Source organism: Neophocaena asiaeorientalis, unplaced genomic scaffold, assembly GCF_003031525.2.
Source record: "Neophocaena asiaeorientalis asiaeorientalis breed wild unplaced genomic scaffold, Neophocaena_asiaeorientalis_V1.1 scaffold668, whole genome shotgun sequence".
In the NCBI taxonomy this organism is placed as follows: domain Eukaryota; kingdom Metazoa; phylum Chordata; class Mammalia; order Artiodactyla; family Phocoenidae; genus Neophocaena; species Neophocaena asiaeorientalis.
Window position 1 is genome coordinate 349132 of NW_020174264.1, and position 26672 is coordinate 375803.

General features: G+C 42.5%; 1 protein-coding gene across 2 annotated transcripts in view; it reads right to left on the minus strand.

The window, feature by feature from the left end:
* The window catches only part of GEMIN8 (gem nuclear organelle associated protein 8), a 21543-nt gene extending 5795 nt beyond the window's left edge, over nucleotides 1-15748 (minus strand). Inside the window, exons 1-4 of one of the 2 annotated variants that reach the window (XM_024755253.1) lie at nucleotides 15623-15744; nucleotides 15226-15304; nucleotides 6659-6703; nucleotides 5584-6025 (exon numbers count right to left, since the gene is read on the minus strand). In XM_024755253.1, coding sequence (XP_024611021.1) covers nucleotides 5584-6025; nucleotides 6659-6670 — 454 coding nt within the window. In that variant the 5' untranslated portion in view covers nucleotides 6671-6703; nucleotides 15226-15304; nucleotides 15623-15744. Of the gene's footprint in view, nucleotides 1-5583; nucleotides 6026-6658; nucleotides 6704-15225; nucleotides 15305-15622 lie in introns of both variants that reach the window. The other variant, XM_024755251.1, reaches the window with a different exon arrangement.
* Nucleotides 15749-26672: the final 10924 nt, after the last annotated feature.

Genomic DNA, 26672 nt, shown 5'->3' on the forward strand with positions numbered 1-26672 from the left:
TGGGCGGGGAGTGCACTCAGCCCTTTCTTTCCCTCTCATCCGCACTGCCCCCATCCCTCAAAGCCTAGTGTGCACTCCGTTTCTCCGCGACCAGCCCGTGGAGCTCCTCTGACCACTGAGCCCACTCACTCACCGGCTCTGCCCCTCATTTGCAAAACTACCCATGGCGCACACCATAAATGGCTCTTGTAGGTATCATTTTAAACTTGATTTTGTCTTCTCTTCCCACGTGGGTTTATGTTCTTTGAGAAATGTCCCTGTTTGGACCCGACATCTACCCCCAAAACACAGGTGACAACTATCTGATTGGCTCGTGTGGAGACAACAGTGGCAAGGGTTTGTTTCGGGGGGCCTGCTTCTCTACGGGGAATGACAACTTTCACTCATTTTCCCTCTAAGTATTAGGATGAGGACCTCGCAGTCTCAACTGATGGTTATTTATGACTATAAAATGATACCTTCCTCAACCTAACAATAAACATTTTTCCTAAGAAATAACTGACAACACAGCTGACCTTTTAAAACTTCACAACTGTCTACTTTCCCGTAAGTAATGTTACCAGTGAAGTTTTAAATAACAGCAATATCTCGCTAGGAAACGATGACATATAATATAATGAAAAGCATGCCTGTTACTGCTGCACAAAAAAGAGTTCTTTGTTTACTCTACTTAATATTTTTTTGGTTTTTATTGCTGAAATATGTGAAATTAGAGACTGTCTGGAGGAATGGTAATCACAAACAAGAACACGTTGTCCAGTCTAAAGGATTTTATCCCAAGAAAATATTAAATAAGACACAGATGATGATGAATTATATACATTCCTTTGGAGGCGAATAGTCCTGAAAAGCTGTGTCTTTCAAGTTTAGCTACATTTTCCCTTGCTAGTAATATTTTATACAATCTGTGTTCTCTAAATGATTCATGTTCAGGGCTGAATTTGTCCTAATTGAATAAGCAGCTTCTAGTGGCTCAAAGAGCAAAACAACTTCAACCGAGTATTCACGTGACTCAGGTCCCTCATCTCTTTATTCAAACATTTCCCAACTGTGTATGTAACTAAACCTCTGTGAGCATTTCTAGCGAAGGTAATGGATTGGAAAGCACCACGGGCATTCCAATTACTTATGTCTGAATGCCATCATTCATGACTGCTCCAAGGAACACGAATTGATCCTATACGCCACTGAAAGTGCTGGTGAAAAACCTAGCGCTGGTGAAGTGCTGCCCATTATTTTTGGTGGGGCAGCGTCAGGGCCTGGCGGCTGCTTCTCACAGAGACCGCATCTTTTGCAGGAAGATTAGATTCCGACACCAAAGCCTTGTTCTCACCCTCGCCAGACAACACTCATGTCTCCCGGGGACCTGATAAAGCTTTCAGGGCGGACTGCAGGACACAAGAGCATCAGAGATCCCAGCACAAGCAATTTTGAATTATGCTACAATTACATGTTTTTAAAGCACAAAGTAGCGGAAGCTCAATGCGTTTAGTGCTGTTATGAGGAAGGTGGAAGCAGGTTCATTTCCCCAGCCCGTGTAGTTTACTATATTAACTTATATCAAGCAAGAATGTCCTTGAAACAGAACTAAAAGTTGTGGTAATGACTACTTTGACAAAATTGTATTAGTGGCTCGATTTGACAGATCTCAAAGCTTTTCATTCTTTTATGTTTAAAATATTCTAAATCAATTTAAGAGTTTGAAAAGTGCTGCCTAGGGCAGAAATATATGACTTCTTTTTTTTCGAAGTCAAAGAATACTTTATTAAAAATATGCAGAATCTTAATCAAGCACTCACCAATCAGCAACCAGAGGTGATCACACTAAGTGAAGTCAGACAGAGAAAGACAAATACCATATGATATCGCTTATATGTGGAATCTGAAATACGACACAAACGAACTGATCTATGAAACAGAAACAGACTCACGGACATAGAGAACAGACTTGTGGTTGCCAAGAAGGAGGCGAGGTGGGAGAGGGATGGAGTGGGAGTTTGGGATTAGCAGATGTAAGCTTTTATATATAGGATGGATAAACAACAAGATCCTACTGTAGAGCACAGGGAACTATGTTCAATATCCTGTGATAAACCATAATGGAAAAGAATATGAAAAAGAATGTGTATATATGTATAACTGAATCACTTTGCTGTACAGCGGTAATTGACATGACATTGTAAATCAACTATACTTCAATCAAAAAAATAACAATCAAGCACTAATCAAGACAGTATCAGAGTAAAACCAGTTCATGGTTAATAATCCATGTTAAAGGATGAGTTATTAGCAACAAACCATAACAAGTAACACTCCTTGGGCACTGACTTCCGTACAGAGCACTGTTGTATAACTTTTATCTCATTTAATCTTCATAGTTAGCATCCCATTCATTAGAATCCCCATTTCGCAGATGAGGAGACTGAGGCACAGGGTAGCGGTGCACAGGATAAGAACCTCCAGCTAGTAAGTGCTGGAGTGGGGCTGGAAGCCTGTGATTCCAGCGGTCCTGCCACAGCTACTCCTGTATAATTCTACTAACAATAATGTAAGTACTGGTGAGTAGGGATGGAGGTTGTAAGGGTTTCCATAAAATTCCCTTTTTTGTTGGTTTGCTATCTAGATCACGGTAAAACAAACATGTACCAGATTTTCTTCACAGCAATGACAAGACCTGCGTGGTTCACTTTACGTCCCACTCACAGACTGCATTTGGAAACAAAGAAAATTCTGCCAGGGTGATTGTATTGGTTTCCTAGGGCTGCTGTAACAAAGTGCAGCACACTGGGTGCCTTAGAACAGAAATGTCTTGTCTCACAGCTGGGGAGGCTGGAAGTCTGAGATCAAGCTGTCAGCAGGGCCATGGCCGTCCACAGGCGCTAGGGAAGGTCTGTTCCAGGCCCTTCTCCCAGCTTCTAGCAGTTCTTGGCTTGTGGCAGCAGAACTCCAGTCCTCTCGTGCCATTCTCCCTGGGTGCGCGTCTGTCTGTTTCCAAATTTTTCTTTTTATAAGGACACCAGTCATACTGGATCAGGGCCCACCCTAATCTCATTTTAACTTGTTAACCTCTGTGAAGACCCTCTCTCCAAATAAGGTCACATCCTGAGGTCTGGGTGGGGTTTAGGACTCCAACAAATCTTTTTTTTAGCGGACACAATTCAACCCATAACAATGACGATAATAATAGGACTTGGAGCCCTGATGTCAACTAAGCAGATTTAGGGATGATATCAAACGAAACATGCAGTTCCTCAAGTTATAAAATATTCAATGCCTACATCACCTTGTAAAATGGCCCAAAGAACCACAGCAAGTTTAGCACTTCATGGGATAAGGTTTGAAAAGTTCTGATTTAAGGCTCATAATTAATACTGAAAGACTTCATTCATTCATTCAAAATAATATTAAGTGCCATGCAAAACTTAGCAGGCAATTTTCATGACTTTTTCTTAACCTACCTGACAAAAGGCAAGACGCAGAAACAGGGATGGTTCTTAACCAGACATCTGTAACTCAACTGACATGTGAAGGACACATTTCATTATTCTATTTTCACATCATTCATCTCTACTTTTCATTGAATAACTCTGTCAGGTTTATTTTAAATTAGCAGGTCATTCAAAATGGCCTTTTAGATGGCTGGGGTTTGCTCCCATCCTTAATTACAACTTCTATCATAAATGTGGCACTCTCTCTGGCAGGAAAAACATGTTCTTCTGCCTTTGGGTACGGACAACAGAAACAAGCCCTGTCTCCATCATATTTTCTTTTTCAAAAGCTGTAACAAACAGCATTCCAACCACACGTGGACATGCTCCAATGCCAAGTCTCCCTCATCTGTTATATGCTTTTAAATTAGACTAACAGTTATTTCAAATGTATTTTGAAAAAAGGTAAAATTTATTCCCGAAGATCAAGGAAAGACATGCATTCTATGTGTAATAGAAAGTACTGTTTTAAAAATACTTGTTTGCATATACTTTCTAATAGGCATCAAAGAAGTCAAAGGTTTAATCAAAAGAAGGGAAGTAAAACTGAATGAGTAGTGAAGAATCATAGGCAGACACTAAAGGGCATGAGACTTTATACACAGCCCATTGCTCAGTTCCTGGCACCCAGTGGGGGAATCAATACATGCTCGCCCATCATTAGGAAAACACAGATCAATCAAGATGTAAATGAAATGCACCCATCCCCAGGCTTCTATGTCTCCGTTTACTAGAAAATTCTAGGCAAAATATATAATTAGAACTCAATAAAAACAATATTGAGATGGCATGTTGTAATAGGGAGGAAAGCATCTGTATGTCTGTTAGAGACACTGAAAATGTAAATGGGCTGGTGAATCTTAACAGTAAGGAAAGCACAAAAAGCAGTTTTAGTTTTTTGTGGCAAGTTAGTAAGAAATTAAAAACATAACATTCCTGCTTTCCGACTGAAGATTTAAGACCATTATCACAATTCTCTAACCCCAGGAACAGACAGCCATGGCCCAGAATCAAACCGGAGAGGGTAAATACCAGGCATTTTGTTATTCTTTTTAGGTTTGCACTGGTGTCTACTCTGGAGGGAGCTTGAGATTTAAGACCCGGTAGCTCTGCAACAGCAGGGCAGTCTCTGAGCTGTGCACCAGTAAGGCAGCAGCAGCATTTTAGGAACCTAGTGGTCCTAAGCCCTGAGTCTGTGCTAGAGGAACGAGCACAGGAACTGCAGTCACACACACCTTGCTTTGAATCCTAACAGCAAATTACTAGTTGATACCACAGAACAAGTCAATGAAGCTCCTGAAGGCTCACTTTCCTTATATGTGAAATGGGCTTAAAGCTTTGAGGGACTGTTGTGTAGACTAGGGAATGCGCGCGCGCGCGCGCACACACACACACACACACACACACACACACACTCTCCATCTGGTATAGTGTCTGAAATTCAGTAAATGGCAGAGGTACTATTAGGATAAATTTTGTTCTAGAACTAAAAAAAAAAAAAGTCCTATATTAAAAAAACCCTGAAAACTAATATAAGTGAGGTACCACATCACCAGAGCTTTTCCAGGCTTAGGATTGGGTTTGAAATATTATCTGTACCCAAGGGAGGACTTAGAAGGTTGTAAATGAGGGCAGGACGGGACTTTCCTGGTGGTCCAGTGGGTAAGACTCCACGCTCCCGAAGCAGGGGGCCTGGGTTCAATTCCTGGTTGGGGAACAAAAACAACCCTGAAAACTAATATAAGTGAGGTACCACATCACCAGAGCTTTTCCAGGCTTAGGATTGGGTTTGAAATATTATCTGTACCCAAGGGAGGACTTAGAAGGTTGTAAATGAGGGCAGGACGGGACTTTCCTGGTGGTCCAGTGGGTAAGACTCCACGCTCCCGAAGCAGGGGGCCTGGGTTCAATTCCTGGTTGGGGAACTAGATCCGGCATGCATGCCACAACTAAGAAGACTGCAGGCCAGCGAGTGCTGAAATGAAGATCCTGCGCGCAAAAAGTAAGAGCCAGGACAGCCAACATAAATAAAAATAAATGTGGGCAGGAGACAAGGCCCGGGGCGGGGCCGTGGAAAAGGGCGGGCTGCACTTACGGCGCTCCTCCTGGTGCCTCTCGGTTTGGGCGAAGTACTGGCGTAGCTCCTCCGTGATCTCCATGTTGCTCACGTCGCATTCTATGCCACCATCGTCGGACTCGCTCTCTTTCTCCTTCTCCTCCTCTGCGTACCAAGCTGGCTCTTCTCTGCCGCGTGGATGTGGTCCACGCCCGCCAGCATGTGAATGACTGTGGCGGGAGTTCCAGGAGGCTGGGGGATGCTCGTAGCAGGACTGAGGCCTTCTGCCCTCCTGAGCATAAGCACTCTGGGGAAGGCCCATGGCAGAAGAGTACCACGGGGACGTGAAGCAAGATTCCATGGCCTTCCGATAGGCATTCTGGTGGCAGCGCATCCACGCCATCGCTTGATGGTAATGTTGCCAGTATCTTGCGTAGACCGGATGAGAGGGCCAAGACTCCAGAGCTAGCGCTGTTGCCGGCTACAAAACAAAAAAAAATGTAGGCTAGACAGCACGTGGTTCAGCCTCAAGAGAAACCTTCAAACGTTCAATCAACTAACCGGGTGTTTACTGCGTATCTACTAAATATCTCCTCTCCACGAGGGTGCTACGGGGCCAAGGAGAATATAAGATGGGTCCACGCCCACGACGGGCGCCAGGCATGTGCACACTTGCTCTGAAGTACACGCGCATGAGGCACACAGAGAACAATTAGTTTGAGGTTACGGCCCATGATAAAGTGGGGACAGAGGCTAATAATGATCATTTCTAGATGAGACGCAGGGGGCAAGAGGACCCGATGTCTATCATCTTGGGCCTTTCTACCCACTGTGATTAAATGACTAATTCCAAGTTAGAAACGCCTGCCAAGAACCACATGAACTGGTGAACAGGATGATGGTCTCCGGTCCCTCCCTCTCTGCCCCCTAAACGTGCTGGCGGCCCGCTCCTCAGTGCCTGGGACAAAAGATGACGAGCAACACACCCGATGGTGCTCTACCTTTAGTTTTCTGATGTATTTCTTTGGTGTTCTCCATCATGCAATGAGACACCAAGACCTTAACGACTAAAACTTACCTTTTTTCTCATCAGTTAAAAAAAAAAAAAACTTACCTCTGCTGCCATCTCTGATTGTGAAAGTCCAAACGAGCGCCGAAGCTAGGAAAGAACAAGCAGAGTGCAGACGTCTGGTCAGTCCAGGGCTGTGATATTCATAGCTATTTTGCGGTTTGCATAGCAGCTCCTCAGAGGCTGCTGTCTCCCCAGGATGGTGCCTGATCTTCACGCAACACACCACGACAGCACCGACACCTGGGCTAGTGGTCTGAAAAGGAGGGATCCCCTTAGGTGTGATTCAGTGGCTCAAAGGACACTGTACTTTTCAAGTATAGTACTTGTTTCCCTATTGAAAGTAAAGTCCACGAGAGTAACCACATAAATAGCTAGTCATATGTATGTAAAAAAGAATACACGGAACATGAACTAAAAATGTACAACTATTACTTTATTTACTAACCCATAATTCATGCCAATGCCTATTTAAATTAACCCTGGAGGGCCTCCCTGATGGCGCAGTGGTTAAGAATCCGCCTGCCACGCCGCAACTAGAGAAAGCTCGCGCACAGCAACAAAGACCCATTGCAGCTAAAAATTAAACAAATAAATTTATATATAAAAAAAGTTAATAAAAAATAAAATAAATTAACCCTGGATCTCCCAGAGGCCTGAGTAGAATAGAATACATCTTGCCAACTCACTGGAAACCTTTGTTGGGTCTTGCTGCAGGCCTGGGACTCGGAGAAGCCTCTCTAAATAAAACAACTCTCTCGGCTGGGTTGTACCCTGGGCTTTAAGCCCCTCAAATGCACCTTGCTTTGGTTTTGACTGCAAAAAGCATCTTTCAGCCAGCGTGTGACACTACACTCTCTGCCTACCCACACTGCGTCTCTGCGGGAGGAGGAACTGGTCGCTTGGAGACTGTAAGGTCGGATCTTAACAAACGGCACCACGAAACAGAGGAAAGCTTCAAGTGAGCTTTATTAGGGAGCGCTCCCGGGCGAGGTTCACTGGTCCGAGAGAAAGGGGGCCAGAGAAATCGCACCCGGGCGAGGGTTGGGCAAGAATTTATAGGGGAAGAAGGGAAAGGGGTGTGGTGAATCTGGGAGGGCGCAGGGTATTCCTTATTTGGTGGTCTTTTCGGGTATCCTGGGGGACCATTAGTCCCGCCCCTCGAAAGGCGGGAAGGCTGGGCTGGGTTCAAAGTCCCCAGGTCAGTTCCTGGAACTGGGTGGTCCGGAATGCCTCCAGGGCAGTTTCTGGAACTGGGTGGTCCGGAGAATTTCGGTCTGATGCAACCTGTGAATCTGACTGTGTTCCCCTGCCTCGGGCCAGTTGGCCTTATAGAGACTCCACCAAGTGACCGCATAGAATACCTTTGCCCAACAGCCTTGTTCTGCCAGGATTTACTCCCTTCCGTGCTATCTACCTCTTGTGATTTACTGATATGGCAGGAAGCACCTCAAAGTAAAGTTTAATCTGTATCTGCACCTTTTACAGCCTATTTAAAACACACTTCAATTTTTTTCCCTTCTGTTCAAGGGTTCAGAGATGCTCAAGTGCCAGCCGACACCAGAATGTACTTTAAAAAAAAGTTAAACAAAAGCAATAGCCTAAAATGCATGAGAATTTAAGCATCTATGAGACAAAACCCCTAACACAATGTGATGCTGAGCAAACAGGTACTTGGGTTTTGAAACTCTGGAAATCAGATACCGAAGGAGTCCTATTTTTCCTACTTTACTTAATTATAGGGTAGAATTTAAAAATCTCCAAGCCTTAAGAAATAAACTTGACTTATTTTGTAATCTCCACCAGATGTTTTGCTATGGTTAATGCGGAACACTGAGATGTTAAATTGACCACATCTTTTAAGATTTAGCCTAAAGAGAACGATTCACATTCTTTTTAAATACAATAAGCTTTCAAAGACGGTATTTCCAAGAGGGCTGACATGGTCTTCTGTAAATTTATCTTAAACACAGCCCACACTTCCTGTTCCCTGTTCTAAATTCACAAACACACACATGCAGTGAATGTAAACCGGGGAAAAGCTAACAAATACAGTGAAAATACAAGTGTAAATTATTGTTCACGCTACAACTATAATTTAAAGGCTTAAAACATAAACAATTATCTGAAAACCTGGCTAACTGCTATGTGCTTTATAGGCTACCGAAGAAATACATATAAAAACAGTCAACACAACTAAGGGGCTAACCACCTACAGGAGTAAAACCAACACAAAAGAAATTACAGTAGAAATCAGTATACACTTGAGTGCTGAAGTGTAAGGTACAGCCTTTAAGTGGCTAATTCACTCCAGCCAGGTTTTATATGTCTACCACTGAAATCTGAACAGCTTTCTGAGTGCCTGAAGCACAAAATGACATTAAAGTGAACTCCATGTGTATCTTAATCAAATTTGTTTTAGAGATTAACAATTAGCATAGGAATTAAATTAAAAAAGCCTATGAGACATCTGCACATCTTGGGGAAATTAAGAGTTTTGAATCCAGACTTCTATGCCTTATAAAATATGTACTTAAAACCAGATCAATGTAAATATTAATTATCTCGAACTGGGAGATCTGACAGCTTCAGATATATAATAAATATCATTGTGACTGAACACTACTGCAGACCTCAGACGATCCTGTTTTTATTTATAACTGGGAAAATCCAGCCTGGCTTTAGAAGCAGTAGTACCAGTATTCTGAAAATGCACAAGATGGCTTATGAGAGGCTCCCTTCTGCAGAGCTAGAAGTTAGGCATGCATGGTAGAGTAAACAACTGTTTAAGAGGTTCAAGTGTAATTCAATGAGTGCCCCAGGCTGTTCAAATGCCAATGGCTGTGATTAAAAACGATGGGAGTGCTAATTTGAGGAGTGGTTACTTACTTATGCTTTTGATTCAACAAATAATTTGATAGAAGGGCTGCCATGTTCCACTGCGTCAGAAATCACGAAAGGCACTCTGAGCACTTTTGCAAGAAAGCAGCCAGGACTAAGAGCTGGGGTGGCTGAAGAAAGCCAGTCCCAGCATTTGGACCAGAGGCCGTTCAGATTCAGCGCAGGCTGCTGACTACCTATAAAGCATATCAACTAATCTGCCGAGATGCTGACTTCTTTTAAGACCCAGGCCATTAAGGAAAGATGAATTTACATTAATCATGGAACACAGGCACCTCTGTCATCGATTTTCTTCTGATTATGCTTTTCTCATTGCTTTGGCCACTGGGACACTTATAATCAGATCTGCTGCCATCTTACAGCACGTTTAGAGTCCTCAGGCTCTACGTTCAATATGCCGCTCATGTCACCCTTGGATCTATTATTTTCCCTCCCCAAATTCCAAAACCTATCTATCACATCCTTTTACATTTTAAGTATCTTTAAGATTCCTAAAATCCTGTAGATACTCAATTAAAAAGAGTATCGCTTATATGTGGAATCTAAAAAAAAATGATATAATAAATGAACTTATATACGAAACAGAAAGAGATTCACAGACAGAAAACGAACTTAAGGTTACCAAAGGGGGAAGGGGGGGGGAGGGATACACTAGGAGGTTGGGATTACCATATACACACTACTATATATAAAATAGGTAACCAACAAGCACCTACTGTATAGCACAGGGAACTCTACTCAGTATTTTGTAATAACCTATAAGGGAAAAGAATCTAAAAAAGAATATATAACTGAATCATTTTGCTGTACACTTGAAACTAATACAACATTGTAAATCAACTATACTTCAATAAAAATAATAAATAAAGTTTTCTTCAAGTTGAACAAAATAATCCTGAGAATGAATGACAAATTAATCAGCCCCTCTCAAATCAAGTAAGAAAAAGTATAGGGCTTCTCTGGTGGCGCAGTGGTTGAGAGTCCACCTGCCGATACAGGGGACGAGGGCTCGTGCCCCGCTCCGGGAGGATCCCACATGCCGCGGAGTGGCTGGGCCCGTGAACCATGGCCACTGAGCCTGCGCGTCCGGAGCCTGTGCTCTGCAACGGGAGAGGCCACAACAGTGAGAGGCCCGCGTACCGCAAAAAAAAAAGAAAGAAAGAAAGAAAGAAAGAAAAAGTATAAAAAAACACATCCAAAGAAAGAGCAGCTTGCATAGAACTTTATTATGAGCTTGCTATTTCCAGTATTACTGTTGGTATTTTACACCAGCAAATTTTTTTCTCTAAAGGGCCAAATAGTAAATATTCTGGGCTTGTGTGTCACGTATACTGTTACATAGCCGTACTTTTTTTTAAAATTAAAAAAACAACCTATTAAAAATGTAAACATCATTCTTAGCCGTGGGCCATCACTTGGCCACCCCTGCTTTATGTTAATCCATTACGAGGCTCCATAGACTCTTCCCTCAGTATGTTGAGCGTCCTAATCGTTCCTCGCTTTGCACTTGCAAATCAGTGGAGGAACTCTGAGATTCTCACCCATCTCATAAGTTATTAGGCTCAGAATAAGACTAGTGGAAGCAAGAAAACTGTGATTATGACCAATAGCAATTTGGTGACCAGTTCCTAATACTGGGGACAAAAGAATCCTCTCTGTGACTAAATAAGCAAATCGGACCATTTCTTAAAGAGCTCCAGAGACATTTAAGGACTTAATTAAGAAAAACAAAAAACAACCCACCCTAACTCCTGCAAAACAGGATCAATCAACAGGGCTTAGAAAGCATATGTAGTGCCATGATTTCTGATGGAGATTCTACGAGCTGCCCCGGGCTAGGCAGGAACCCAACAAGGACGGGAAGCAGGAACTGGGAAGCAGGAGAGAGTTCCTCCCTGGAAGAAGGAACCCATATCCTTCCCGGCTGATGGCATCAGTTAGCACCCAAGGGAAGGTGAGACCCTACTCTAAGAATGGGCCCTGTTAGCTTTTCAAAACTGGGTTCCACAAAGGAGCTTAAGGACCTAATAAAAATGCCTGGGCTTCTGAAAAGCCAACGTTAAAATAATTCTAGACACTATAGCAGTACTGTCACACACCACCACCAGCTCAAAGGAGAGAAAGTTTAAGGTAGCAGCAGACTGAGCTGCCCTTTCAATGGTTTTTAATTTTATCTTTCATTCCCCACCTCCCCAGAGTGTCTCCTACTTTTTTCTGGCACCTGTCTCTGTGTACTGCGCAGCAACTCTTCTCCTAACGGGATGGTGGAGCTGAAAGAAAAGAGAGGGTCAATGCCAGGGAAGGCCGGGATTCACGGCACTACCAACTGGGCAGCCCTCCCCAGGGAGGACAATGGCACGATAGTCACTGCCCAGCTGAGCCTGGGCGAGTACAGAGACCGAATTCATTGTCTGTCCTCAGCCACGAGAAGAGGAAGGAAAAAAACAGCGTTGAGGTCATTCACGAAACACTGCTGAGGCCCACAGGCAAAAGGCAGTGCCTCTGAGTCTCCAATGATATATTTTTCCGTATAGCCTTTCTTAAAAACTGCACTCATTCTTCAATGACTCTGCTTATCCTGGGAGACACATTTTTAAATGCATAAATATACACGAACAACAACAGACATGAGCTTTGTGGTTTTCAATGGACAAAATGTGACTATTTCCATTGAGTCATTAAACATTTCCACCAATAAGGAATGTGGCTTTTTTTTTTTTTGGCTGAGTTGCACAGCTTGTGGGATCTTAGTTCCCCGACCAGGGATTGAACCTGTGCCCCGGACAGTGGAAGCACGGACTCCTAACCATTGGACCACCAGGGAATTCCTTGTACAAATTCTTTTTACTGCCTATTTAGATTCTTATAAGTATAGGATCTAGGATGCATCATAGCAACCAGATAAATAAAACACAAATTCCCTTCGAAATGATAATGTATCCTCTGTAACTGGATTTTCCTCTCTATCCTCCTTTTCCACTAGAATTCTGAAAATTAAATACATGAAAATTCATCGGCTTTGATTTTTGCATAGAAACACGTTCAACGTTGGTCATTAAATAAGATACGCAACTTTCCCATAAGGCTCTCCCTAATTTGGTTCTCTGAGCGAACCAGAGAATTGGGGGGATCTAATTGGGCCTTCAGTATACACAGTTTCAAAGTAGAAGAAACGGGGTCTGCTGGAGATGGCTCAAAATAAATGACGGAAAAAAAATAAAATAAAATAAATGACGGTATGGTGAGAAATCTGAATTACATACATTGAGTCATATGCAGTTCTACGGAATCTCGGTATATGCGGTAATAACCCTATCAGAGAAGATGTCTCCCAGTAAACGCACACACTGGTAGGAACTTCCTCAACTAAGTCAAATGAGAAAAGGAGGTTTTTTGGAGAGCATTGCTTCTTGCCATCACCCCCAGCTTCGATCTGAGGCTGGCAAGTTCAGCTGGCTTGCTGCCCTCAGAGGCTCCCTCCTGTGGCTTGGCGTGGTCCCGGCTTAGTGATTCAGACATCAGAGATGGCTCAAGTCTGAAAGGCCTTTTCCCACCCTCAGCAGTCCAAGCTCCATCTTTCCTCCAGACACAGGCCTCCTACAAGCGCACAAGCTACTGTGTTTAGAAGGCCTGCCTCTGTCCACCTGTAACAGTTAAAACTGATGGGTGAGGGAGCCTCAAACCTGAGTTTCATTTCCCTTTCATTCTCTCGACCCCAAGCCTCAATTTACTCTTCTGGCTGTTGCAATAAGAAGCAAGGTCACAATGAAGGCACAGCATGGGGAAGGAACATAGCTCCTTGGCTGAAAGTTTCATGGCTGAAAGGACGTAGTTAACAATTCTTCTTTTTCATACAAACCATATTCCACCCATAGAACGGCACCGTTTAATTTGTCAAGCAAGGGTGATGGATTTGGGAATGGATTTATTTGCAAGTTCACCAAATCCCCATGTGACTAACATAAGAATCAGAAGTGAAATATGAGGACAGCCCCAAAACAAGGTTACCCCTTGACTCTTGAACACAACAGGCAATGTGAAAGCTGAAAATTGGGGTAACCGACAAGGACAGAATACAACGCAAAAGAGGAAACAGACAAGTTCCCCTCATTGCAAGTATATTCTTCAAACAGCAAAACCTAGTGTGACCATGAAGGAATAAGGGTTGGACAGGTAGGTAATACAAGTTAAGAGCATAAACCACGACTGGTTTAAAGTGGTTAAAGTCACCACTGGATGTCAGGAACCTTATTTCAAATTTTCCTTCCAAAAACACATACAGGGTAATTCCACGTTAATCTCTCTTTTCTGAATTTAAACGGCACTCACTATGCCCCTTTCATTTGGCCATTTAATCAACTACTTGTAGGCCTGGATTCTGCCATCTGTTCCTTTTAAATTTCCTTTTTTCCTTCCAGCATAAAAAAGTCATAGGTAATATTTCCTGTCCTTCGATGCTGTTGGGATCGCCATTTCCTGTTAACACTCTCCTGCAACCTCTACCCTCCCTAAAATCATTGAGTAGCTAGTAACTCAAATAACTCTGGCTATAAAGCTCCAAATCTTTTCGGAAAGTAGATATCTAAATACATTAATATGTTTTCAAAGATATTTTCAAATCATCTGATCTTTGATCAACAAGTTACGCTCTTTTTTCACCTGTTCACTTTTTTACACTGTTCTATAGCTGGATTTCCTATTGTAGAGAAGTACAGACGTCCCTCGGTGTTCGTGGGGAATTGGTTGCAGGACCTCCCCCCGACAAGAGACCAAAATCCGCGGATGATCAAGTCCATTACATAAAATGGTGTGGTATAGTCGGCCCTACGCATCCGCGAATGCGGAAGGAAGTTTCACAAGTTCCGCATCTATTTTGTGAATTCTCCAACCTCTACTCTACGCTTACTCGTTCAGTTTTCCTCCCTTTCTTCTCATTTCACCCTATCCTTAAATGTTGCACCCTAAAAACCAAAATAATCCTTCACCCTCTGTAAAACACTTTTAGAATGAAAATTCTCTCTGGAGCTTTAGTTTATATCCTTTCCCAGCACAACAACGAATACTCAGAGGAGATCTGTACACCTTACTGTGAACTTGGCTTCAGTTATGCCTATCCAAAGTCACTAGCTAACAGTCTTGGAAAATATATGGTTTCTGTTCACATTGCCATCCCAAAGGGGCTGTTACTCCTATAAACTATATTAGTAAAAACTGTACGTATAAAGGTTACCCCCACCCCATAATTCATGGGAACTCTGAGAGTAAGTAACTCCAGAAATGCTATTTGTGTTATTAATCTTCAGTCTAAACTTTCAAGTAATGTTATTCTGACTTGAGGTGCAAAACAGCTGAATACAGAATCTAGCCTGTGAAACAACTTTAAAAATCATTCCTGAAAAAAATAAACTTGTTCAGAACCATCTGGTCTGTACTAAGGGACTCTCAGGATTTCAGAGCTAAAAGGTACTTCGTTGGCCACTGGTGCAACTTCACTTAACTACTGAGGAAGAACAGAGGGAAAAGACATCCTCCACCTCCACAGGTAAGGCGCAGAGAAGACCGCAGGTGCCAAATGTTCTCCAGGTAACTGCCATCAAAACCTCTGACCTCCCACAGAGGACAACGTGCGAGGGAAAAGAGAGGAAAAGAAAGCCCCAATTTTTGAATAGACGGGCTAATATCCTAGACTTCCCTCTAAGGATGAGGCTGACCTGGGTGATCTGTTCTGATTCTGGGCTGGATGGGCAAAGTCCGAATTCACCTTCCAGACCTGGCTTGACACAGCGTTACCTGGAACATCAGAATCACAATGGGGAGCTTTCAGAAAAATACCGATGCCGGGGCCCCACTTCTAGAAATTCGAATTTTACTGGTCTGGGATGGAGGCCCGGGCATTTAAAAACCATCCAGTGATTCTGGCGCACGGCAGAGCCGAGGGGCTCTGGAACCAGTTCCCTCTCACAATTAGCGGGATGCTGATAATTACAACGATAACGTGACAGGCAAGCCCTCTGCTCTCCCGGCCTCACAGAAAGTCAGGCTCAGGGGCCGCCAGGCTCAGGGGCCTCCTTCACTTCCCAAATGATACCCAGCCGCCCCCAGAGTCACCTCAAGAGCTCGTAGCCTGCAAATCCTGGGCGGTGGGCGAGCAGGGACCTATTTCCGGTGGGAAACAGGATACGCGGTGCGTGGGAGAGGATGTTGCCGGGGCGACTAGACGTGAGCGGCCGGTGCGGGTCACGTGGCCATGACGCGCAGGAAGTCCCGCCCCCGTGGTTGACGTCCCGTCCTAGCCGCGTTCCGCACCATCTCTGAACTTTCTCACTTCCGTTCCCTTGTGTTTTGTTAGCCTTTGCTTTTTTAAAAAACTGAAACGGAGGGTGGTCGTGGCCCAGGATTTGAAAATAGTCACCCAGATCTGAGTTTGAGTGCGATTCTAGCGCTTAGTTTATTAACCTCCCTAAGCCTCGGGTTCTCGCCCCGAAGAGGTGAGAAATACCTGGTGCACAGGGCCTGGTGCGTGATAGCTGACAAAAATTGGTGCCTATTAATTAACATTTTTTAAATCATCACAATAATTATCAGCAATACCTGTTCTGTTAGCATCGCAGAGGATCAATAATAACCAAGCATAAATCACTCAAAGCCTAAGTGGCATAATCCTTTCCGGGGTAATTTGGCAAATTGCGCCAAGAGCCCTAAAAGGGGGCCTATTTCTGTACTAGAATGTTCACTTCTGAGAATTTATTCCAAGGAAGAACAGACGTAAACCGGATGCTCATTGCAGAATTATTTCAAAAAGTGGAAAGTGGAAACCACTTAAATGCCTAATAAGAGTAAATGGCTAACTCAAATAGACTTTATCAATGGTGTGAACATTATTACCATGTTATTCCTGTACTCAAGAAGAATCAAATACTATAGAAGAATATTAACAAATTAGTACTGGATGCCTACTGTGTGTCAAGTATTATTCCATATTTGCATTGTCCATTGCAGCCACTTGCCATACGTGGCTGTTAAGAGCTTGAGATGTAGTCTGAACTGAGGTGGGCTGGAAGGGTAAATTACACAGTGGCTATTGCAGAATTCGTTTGAAAAAATGAATGTGAGATACCTCATTTTAAAATAGTAACAACATGTTAGGGAAGGACTGTTTAGGTTAAGTAAAATATAGGATTAAAATTAATTTCATCTTTATCTTTTTACTTTATTAATGTGGCTACTAGAACATTCAGCATTCTCTATGGGGCATGCAATATATAATTATATATGTCTATTGGACAGCGGTATTCCATTTACTGGATATGTGGTGATAAACAAGACAGTTTTTGACCTAAAATGAGCACCACTGAGTAGAGTGCAGACAGCAAATAACATCACTGTACACCATGGTAAGCTCTTTGCAGAAAACATAGCAGGGTAAGGGCCAGAAAGTGTGTTTATATTGAGGGTGGTTATTTTAGACAAGATTCGTCCTCCAGAAAGTGGATGTGGGAGGAACTAAGATATTTGTGGATAGAAGGGTGGGGAGATAGCAGGGGTGTCTTCTAGGAGAAGTCAGGGATGGATTGAGGCTGATAAATCAATTGGGTCCTGGTGGAGTCTTTGCCAGAGGGAAGAAACCACATCAGAGGAGGAAGGGAAGAGAGAAGAGGGGTAAGATACCAGGGAGAAAGAGCTTAGGGGGGCCCTGGTAAAAGCAGAACAAAGCAGACCTGGAGTGGATGTGTTTCAGGTCGAGTAGTTACTGGACTACTATGATTTATATACAATAGTACTATGAGTGTGTGTATATATTCTCTCTCTCTGGGTGTAAGGTGTTCAGAGTCGAAAGGGAGACCCACCAGGCCAGGGGCTCAAATTCCACCTACATTGTAGGTCCAGACTCCCCGGTTTGATGCCTTGGCACACATGGTCCAAGATGGTGCTTCACTGCACCTTGTAGCGGGTGGGAAGGGAGAAAGGTGAAGCCAGGGCATGCCACTTCCGTCTAAAGTATGGTTTCTCCACCTTGGCATAATTCACATTTGAGGCTTGATAATTCTGTGTTCTGGGAGCTCTCTTGTGTGTTGTAGGATATTTAGCAGCATCCCTGGCTTCTACCCACTAGATGCCAGTAGCATCATCCCCCAGTTTTGACAGCCAAAAATGTCCCCAGTCATTGCCAAATGTCCCCTGGGGGCAAAATGCCCCCCCCCCCCGGCGGATGACATCACGTCCGCACCACGTTCCGTCCGCACCCCAGCAGTTGAGAACCACTGCTTTAACTACTAAGTTTCCTACAACACTTCTGCTCAAATCCCGCTGATGGCCAGAACTTCATCACTCAGCTGTCCTAAGGGTAAAGGAATCTTGGCACTGTCTGCCTGCCAGGTACCCAGCTAAAAGCGAGCTCAAGAAGAAGGCGAGAAGCTAGCTGATTCTCCCACACCCTGGTTGCTACAGGGAATGGAAATTCCATAGCTGATTGAGGAGGTGGCCCTGTTTTTTTCATCTTCCAGGCAGAGTTTTCATCATCATTCATTGTAATTCACCTGCATGAAAATATTGATGGTGAAGAAAACTAAGCACTTAAAAAGTAACAATTGTTACTCCAGAGAGCTGACCATGGAGAGAAACTGGATTCTGAAATGGAGGCTGGAGGTTGGATTTTTGACTTGTGTTTTGGCGCCATCTGGTGGAAATACAGAAACCCTACCGTTCCTCACCCACTTGTCTGGTATTTTCTTTCATTAGTCTCAGCCCTAAACCTCAAATTATAAATAACCCTTAACTGGATTTTAGCAAAGTTTTAAAGGGTCCTTTAAGAGCAGGGACTCGTTAAAGCAGGGTTTCTCACCCTTGGCATGACTGACCTTCTGAGGTCCTTTGTACTGTAGGATTTTTAGCATCCTTGACCTCTATCCACTGGAGGCCAGTAGCACCATTTGTGACAACTAAACATTGCCAAATCTTCCTTGGTGGTGGGACAAATTCGCCCCCAGTTGAGAACCATTCCTTGAAAGAGAGGATCTAAATTCCACCATCTATGAAGCCATATGCCATGGCAATCTCATGTCAGTGAATCCTGGGAGTGGGACCGGCGTGCCTGGGAGGGATGGGAAGACAGTGCTGGGAGAAAACTCCAGTTCTAGCCGCAGCATGACACGTTCTGTTGTGGACACTCTGGACAGCTCTGCTTCTGCTTGTCCCAAGAGCTGGAGATGAGGTTGACTGAGAGATGCCAAGAGGCCTGGTGAGAGGGTGTAGCCTTTCTTTAAACCCCATGGCGATGAAATCTACAGACGCCAATGCCTAAAGCCGGAAGTAGCTCAGAATCATCCCAGAGTGTGACACTCAGCCCCAGAGTCCCCCTTAGGGACGCGCAGGTGTGGACGGTCCCGCCAGGTTTGGGAAGCCATAGCTAATCTTGTGGGGCTCTGTGGATCCCTCGGGCACCCCTCTGTCACCTGAGTACTGTGGAGAAACTGGTTGGGAGCCAGTTCCGTTGCCTGGAAACAGTCCCGAGTCTTTTCCTGGAAGCTGGGAAAAGGAAAGATCAATTTCCCAGGAGCATCCCCTAGCACACCCGACTTTCGGTCCCTCTGAGGTCTCTCCTCCAATTTCCTTTTGATTTCGCCTCCTTCGAAAGTCCCTGTCCCACCACCCACACTCTCCCTTTCAGTGGAGGACAAAATGAAGATGCCCAGGTGTGGATTCCATCACTTCAAAATATATTGCCATCTGAACTCCGCATTCACTTGTCCTCTTGTTTTAGAGAAATAAGTATCTTGGCTTCCGCCTAAGCTGGTCCATTCTTTTATTCCCTGGATCCAGGCCCGTGTCCTCACAGGCACCTCGCTCCCTCAGTTATGCACCTCTCTCTTATATCAGCATCCCTCTCTTCCCTTCCCCGTCAGCAGCAACCTCACTCAGGCTCCTTGATCTTTACAATAGTCTTGGTTGATTTTTCATCTCTCGCTCCATCCTGTCCTTTCTGCTTCTCTTTTTCGTCCTGCTTCTGTAATAAGTGGGCGACTTTGTTTCTCTTCCCTTCTTTCCACTCAACTCACTTCCATTTCTCTTCTGGCGCGTCCGTTACAGGTCAACTGTCTGATCCAGGCTCCCTGCAGACTTTTTCCTATTTACTCTCCACTCTCATTTGGCCTCTCTGCAGTGTTTCATACTATTGATCATGCCTCTTTCTTTGCAATTACCACATTTTCCCTCCCCATACTGCAAAAGTAACCTGGGATCAATGCACAAAACACAAGAAGGAAACAAACACAAGAACAAAAACACAAGGCTAGAAAAACACATGTGCTTAAGCATGAAGGAAAACAACAAGAGACACTCCCACCACTTAAAAGTAACCACTCTTTTTTTTTTTTTTGGATTTTTTTTTAGATATATTCTTAGATCTTTTTACTTTTATTTTTTTAAATTGAAGTGTAGTTGGTTTACAATGGTGTGCTGATCTCTGCTGTACAGCAAAGTGACTCAGTTATACACATATACACATTCTTTTTAAAATATTCTCTTCCATTATGGTTTATCACAGGATATTGAATATAGTTCCCTGTGCTCTACAGTAGGACCTTGTTGTTTTTACATCCTATATATAACAGTTTACATCTGCTAACCCCAAACTCTCAGTCCTTCCCTCCGCCACCCCCCTCCCCCTTGGCAACCACAAGTCTGTTCTCTAGGTCTGTGAGTCTGTTTCACAGATAAGTTCATTTGTGTCATATTTTAGATCCCACATATAAGTGAGATCATATGGTATAAAAATAACCACTCTTTATATTGAGTGTATGTCCTCCCATTTTTGTTCTAGACTAATCCATCTTAGCACGTGCATGCTACTCTCTTTCCTGTGTATAAGAACATATAAAACCATCTTCCATTCAGTGGTACAGCTCCTGAGAATTAGGGTCGGGCCTGGGAATGAATACTGGTTAAATGCAAGAATGAGATAAAATTGGACAGGGTGGGGGAGAGATGGAGTGGGAGTTTGGGGTTAGCAGATGCAAACTGTTACATATAGGATGTATAAACAACAAGGTCCTACTGTAAAGCACAGGGAACTATATTCAATATCCTGTGATAAACCATAATGGAAAAGAATATGAAAAAGAATGTATATATATGGGTAACAGCTGTACAGCAGCAATGAACACAACATTGTAAATCAACTATACATCAATAAAATTTAAAAAAAAGAAATGAAATGGGACAATAATTGTGGTTATTTGGATATCTGCAAACTTAAATACTATAATGAAGGGCTTCTTATGTATTTTCTGAGGTGTGGGAAACTTCCAAAAGATTAATCCCTGCTTATATTATTATATTAAGTGACCAGTACTTTTTTGAGAAGGAACAAGGGTCCCTATCAACTGATCATACTAAACTTTCTGAGCTTATCTTTTCTTTTGGAAACACTTCCTTTAATTTTTTCTGAGCTTATCTTTAATGGTGTTTTGAATCTTAGGTAGATGAGATTCTTTATCAGTAATTTTTAAAGAGGACCAGGGGATTGGTGTGGGATAGAACCAACTAATTTCTGAAAGGTTACCCAGAATTCAAGTAATAAAAATGTTTGCTTAAATAGCTATGATTATAAAGCAATGTATTATGTCTATGGCTAAACCTACAAAGTAGTACCCATCTTCACCCAGCAGAGGGCACACTGTACCTAGTTATTGACGCAGAAACACAAAGTGAAAGGAAGTGTGTTATTCTCACAGCCACACGCTACAGTAACATATGTCATCACACATAAGTGAGTGGAACTGTACATCAGAAGTTCCATGATATATTTTTTGTTGACTGAGTTTCCAGCTCTCTTCTTTCACATTGTTTTTAAAAGTTATTTTACCTTCAACAAGCTCAGGATTAGGTAAAAGTTAATCTCTAAATAATACTGTTAACTTCACCCGGCTAAAATCATTGGCGCCCAACAACGTGTAAGGGTTTTTGAGAGCATCATTTCACATATGGCATGTTTTCTGTTCTCACAAGATACCTTACAGGTCATGACACAGCAGTAAAGCACATCCACCTGCAGATGCTGTGCACTATCCCTCGTAGAGATTTAGAGAAAATCAGGTTCCTAGTGCCCTCCCAGCATTTTTAGATTTTGCTTGGCATGGATATTGTACACAAGAGCTCATGAAATGGACAAAGAATTGTTCTAGGGGACAGAAGATCTGGCTTTGTCCCTTACTGGTTGTGTGACCTTAAGTCACTACTTCTCCAAGTCTATCTTCATCTGTTACTAGAGGAACAGTGATGCCCACCAGACCCTCTTCCCAGCTGGGCGATGTGTGCTCAACGTGTAAGAGCCATAGATATGTGCCCCGTAGATGCATGGGGTAATCTGTGCCACAGGACAGAGGATCTGAAGCAACAGCCGCTGTCATGAAGTGTCCACCAGATGGCGGCCAGAGCCTCTGGTTTTGTCTGTGAAGAGGTTGACTGAATCAGTCTCTAGGTTCTTGGGCAATTGAGGGCAGTGGAAGGAAGCAGGCTGGCTCCAAGTGAGAGGTTAGATTTCTGCTTATCTGGGAAGAGGGCTTTGATGAGTGTCCCAACCTTCTTTTTACCGCAGCCTTGTAAAGTAGGTCACTCTTCACATATGTTTCTTACTTTACTTTAGATCTATTTCTAATTGCATTTTGAGGAATTTCTCTTTTGACAGGAATTCAAAACAATAAAAGGCCATTATGGCTACATATGTAGAGATGCTTATTGCAGTACTGTTTATGGATAATTAGTGAAATTGGAAGCGATTTAGGAACATGGAATATTAGGCAGACATCAAAATGCACATTATGGGGACTTCCCTGGTGGTCCAGTGGTTAAGACCCCACGCTTCCACTGCAAGGGGCATGGGTTCGATCCCTGGTCCGGGAAGTAAGATACCACATGCCGCATGGTGTGGACAAAAAAAAAAAAAAGAACATTATGAATATTATATTTATATAAGTGCATGGTCTAGTGAATGATAATAATGCTTTATTTTTTAATTTTTATAAATTTATTTATTTTTGGCTGTGTTGGGTCTTTGTTGCTGCGCGAGGGCTTTCTCTAGTTGCGACGAGCAGGGGCTACTCTTCATTGTGGTGCGTGGGCTTCTCATTGCGGTGGCTTCTCTTGTTAAAGCAGAATGAATTATGTGTCATGTTAATAACTGTGTTGAAATCAAGAGCATATGTGGCTGTGAAAAAATGGCAGGAAAGATGGAATGGTACTAACCCCTGACATGTCACAGAGTTAGCAGTCTCTTTCTTTCTGTATCTCTATCTCTGTGTGTGCCTCTCTCCTTCCTAAATGACATTATTGCTGTCACAGTGATATTTGCAGAACCTGACACTTCTAAAGAGATTTCCATGCTTTGTTTGAAATACAGTAATTCCTAGTGAATCCAGTATGCTAGGGAAGAAGTGGCATACGTAAATGACTTTTGAATCTGATTTTTTTCTGTTAACTGATTCTTATTCCTCTTAACACAAAAACAATAACAAAACCATTTTGGCTAGAAATCTTTCTAAAACGTATTGCATATTTTCCTGCCTTCTCCTACAGTGTCCTGCACATATCATATTCTTTTCTTTCTATCTCACATTTACCGTGATGAATGTCAATTTCTCTCTCACCCTAGAATATAATGACGTCTTCCTGTGTAGTTCAGGTATAGGGTTATTTGCCTCTACATGGCATGATCTAACCTCTGCTGAGTTTTGATTTCCTTGATTCGTGTTTTGACGGGTTTTCTTTTTTGTTGTTTGGTCTCTTTCTCACTTGCAGGCTATCAGGTGTCATTTTTGTGGTTGCCAGTGTCTCAGTCTTTGGCAGCCTTTCTTTCCTGATCTCCCTACAGATTTGCTGCTTCTAATATGCCCTGTTAGAAAATCACACAATCGAGTTTACTGCAATTATGTGCAGAGAGCTCCAAAGGGCTTTTGGTTTTGTGTAAGTGTTTGGCCAGTGGAGACACAGCCATATCTATTTTGGTTGCTCAAAGGTATTTTGGCTTCTTTCTCAGCTCTTGGCTGTTTCGTGGATACGCTGAGGTCTCAGGAAAATGACCTATGCACAAGAGACATGTTGCTACAGGGAAAATAAAATACTGGCTCTCAGAAACAAAGCACAGTCCTACTGTATAGCACAGGGAACTATATCCAATCTCCTGGGAAAAACCATAATGGAAAAGAATATTAAAAAAAGAAAGAATGTGTATATAACTGAGTCACTTTGATGTACAGCAGAAATTAACACATTGTAAATCAACTATACTTCAGTTAAAAAAAAAGTAAAAAAAAAAAAAAGAAAGCACAGGAGTTGTAGATCCAGGCAATGCCAACAGATCAATGGAAAGTGAAAGCAGAGTCATTCCATCAATAGTCATCAAAAGCCCACCCTTGCATCTGCTTCATTCTTTTCCTGTGTCACTTCACCCTTTCTATTCATAGACTTCATCCTGGTACAAATTTACCTCCAGTTTAGAAAGGAACAATGGAACAAGGCAAAGCAGAAACTGTACAAAACAAATTAGAGAATAGTAATTTACATGATGCAAGGATCTTTTCCCTTAGCCAACTAATAAATACCACGGATTTTGAACATATAAGGCATATTTTTAACATACAAAGCAGCTTGCTAGATGCCATGGAGACTCAAAAGAACTATGCATTTATGCTCCCTCCCCTGATTTTTTTTTTTTTTTTTTTGCAAAATAACGAACTGTAGAAGAGTGGACCATTTGTTCAATTAAAATGGAATTAAATGTAATTAATTAAATAACACTTAACTCTGGGAATATATGTGTTATATAAATTCAGTTATTTCTGCTACCCAGGGCCAGTGCTATTTTCTTTTAGTTCTTGTGTCTAAAGTAAGACTTCAACTCAATGGTGGCCACACTGGGTGTGTAGCCATTCTTTTTTTTTTTTTAATTAATTAATTAATTAATTTTTGGCTGTGTTGGGTCTTCGTTTCTGTGTGTGGGCTTCCTCTAGTTGCAGTGAGTGGGGGCCACTCTTCATCGCGGTGCGCGGGCCTCTCACTGTCGCGGCCTCTCTTGCGGTGGAGCACAGGCTCCAGACGCGCAGGCTCAGTAGTTGTGGCTCATGGGCCTAGTTGCTGGGTGGCATGTGGGATCTTCCCAGACCAGGGCTCGAACCCGTGTCCCCTGCATTGGCAGGCAGATTCTCAACCACTGTGCCACCAGGGAAGCCCCGTAGCCATTCTTTTGAAGAGAGCTTCTACCATAATTTTTGAATTCCACCCCACTCTTGAAGGTATTTATGGACTTCCTGGGTGTGGGAAAACTTATAACACTTCCAAGCCTTCTCGTTATCCCAAAAAATACACAACAAAATTGTCAATAACCATGAGACAAAGTAAGCAAACCCACCCTGAAATCTTCAGAGTAGTGGTTGAAAGATAACTCGCAATGGGACATAATTTTTGGTTTGCTTTGCTGAGTTTTGAAGAACCTTGCAGATTCCATGGATTGTGTGTGAGAAGCGACTTACACTTAGATCAGTGTATGAGAAGCGACTTACACTTAGATCAGTGTATGAGAAGTGACCATCTTCTAAGCATCAATGCAAATTGCTGGACAAAGTTTTGTTCACCGTGGTTAGAAATGATCATGAGTACTGGAGAAATGATGGGAAGGTCTATATTCTTCTATTGCTGACTATGGGCAGGTGTAGATCGTTCAGGAAATGAAAGGGTGTATGTTTGGAGTGAATAGCAGTGTCGTGTCTAGATTAGAAAAGATTGGCTGCTCATTGTGATAGAAAGTTGAGTTCATGGTTATCTTTTCCATAGTTTGAAAGCTATATTAATGAAAACCTGCAATCTCCTGTTATCTGAATAAATCGCACATTGGAAACTGACACATCTATTGAATTCTGGATTGGTCATGATGGTAGGGACAAGGTTAACTTTTATTTTATTTTATTTTATTTTTTCAAGGTTAACTTTTAGAAAAATAATTTCATCAAACATATTGGAAAAATCGAAAAGAAAGTATTTAGAGCCCTGAAAAAATTCCAAACCACATTTTACCCAATAATTTAAAAATTCTTCCATCACATGTTTACAGTGTTGTAAAAAATTATGACATAATCAATAACCTTTCCATCTTCTTTTGCTCATTTTCTGTTGGAAATGATGACAGGAGACAAGATGACCAAAAGGTTAGGAACTAGAGAATACTTTCCTTTCTGCCTATAGAATGCTATGAATATCTACAAATTTGATGATCAGTAGCTCAATAATTGCTGAGAACAATGTATGTACTCAATTTGTTAGGTAACCATTGGTTTTGTTTTAAGCTAAACAAATGCAATCAATTGAATATGCATAGTTGGTAAGACCCATGGAAATAAAGTGAATGGATGAATCATTTATAGCAGTGGTTCTTAGCTTTGAACTCACACTAGCAGCATTTGGAGAGCTTTAGAAAACCGCAAACCCAGGCCACATCCCAGAAATTAGAATCTCTTGGGGCTGGGACTCAGTTATCAGTATTTTCAAAGCGCACGAGGTGATTCTTACATGTAGCCGAGTTTGGGAAACACTGCGTTACAGAAAATCCCTGCTCACTCTCAGTTAAGCTGTAGGTTAGGGGCTCTTTCTTGAACACTCTTAACAGTGTATTTAATAGTCTTTAGGGACCCTTTCTGTTTCTTTTGCTTTAAATAAAAGCAAATCATTCCGAAAGAATACTCTTATATGTTTTCTTTTATTCCTTTTTTTTCTCTGCTCTTGGTTTTTCTGCAATATTGATCAATGTAGCATAATAGCATATGGCATGAGGTCATCCTAGATTTTGCATCCAGGCTGACTGTTTACTAGTTATCATAGATGGGCAATTTATTTAATCTCTAAGCTAGGTTTGTTTTTTTCCCCATCTATAGCAGTGGTTCTCAACTGGAGGTAATTTTACCTCCTAGGAGTCAGTTTTGATTGCCACCACTGGAGTGTTGCTTTTGACTTCTAGTGGGTAGAGGCCAGCAATGTTGCTAAACATCCTACAGTGCACAGGACAGCCTTCGTGGCACAGTATTATCTGGCACCAAACGTCACTAGTACCGAGGTGAAGGAACTCTGATCTACAGAGTGAGGCTGTGGAGTCTGACTGCCTGTATTCGAATTC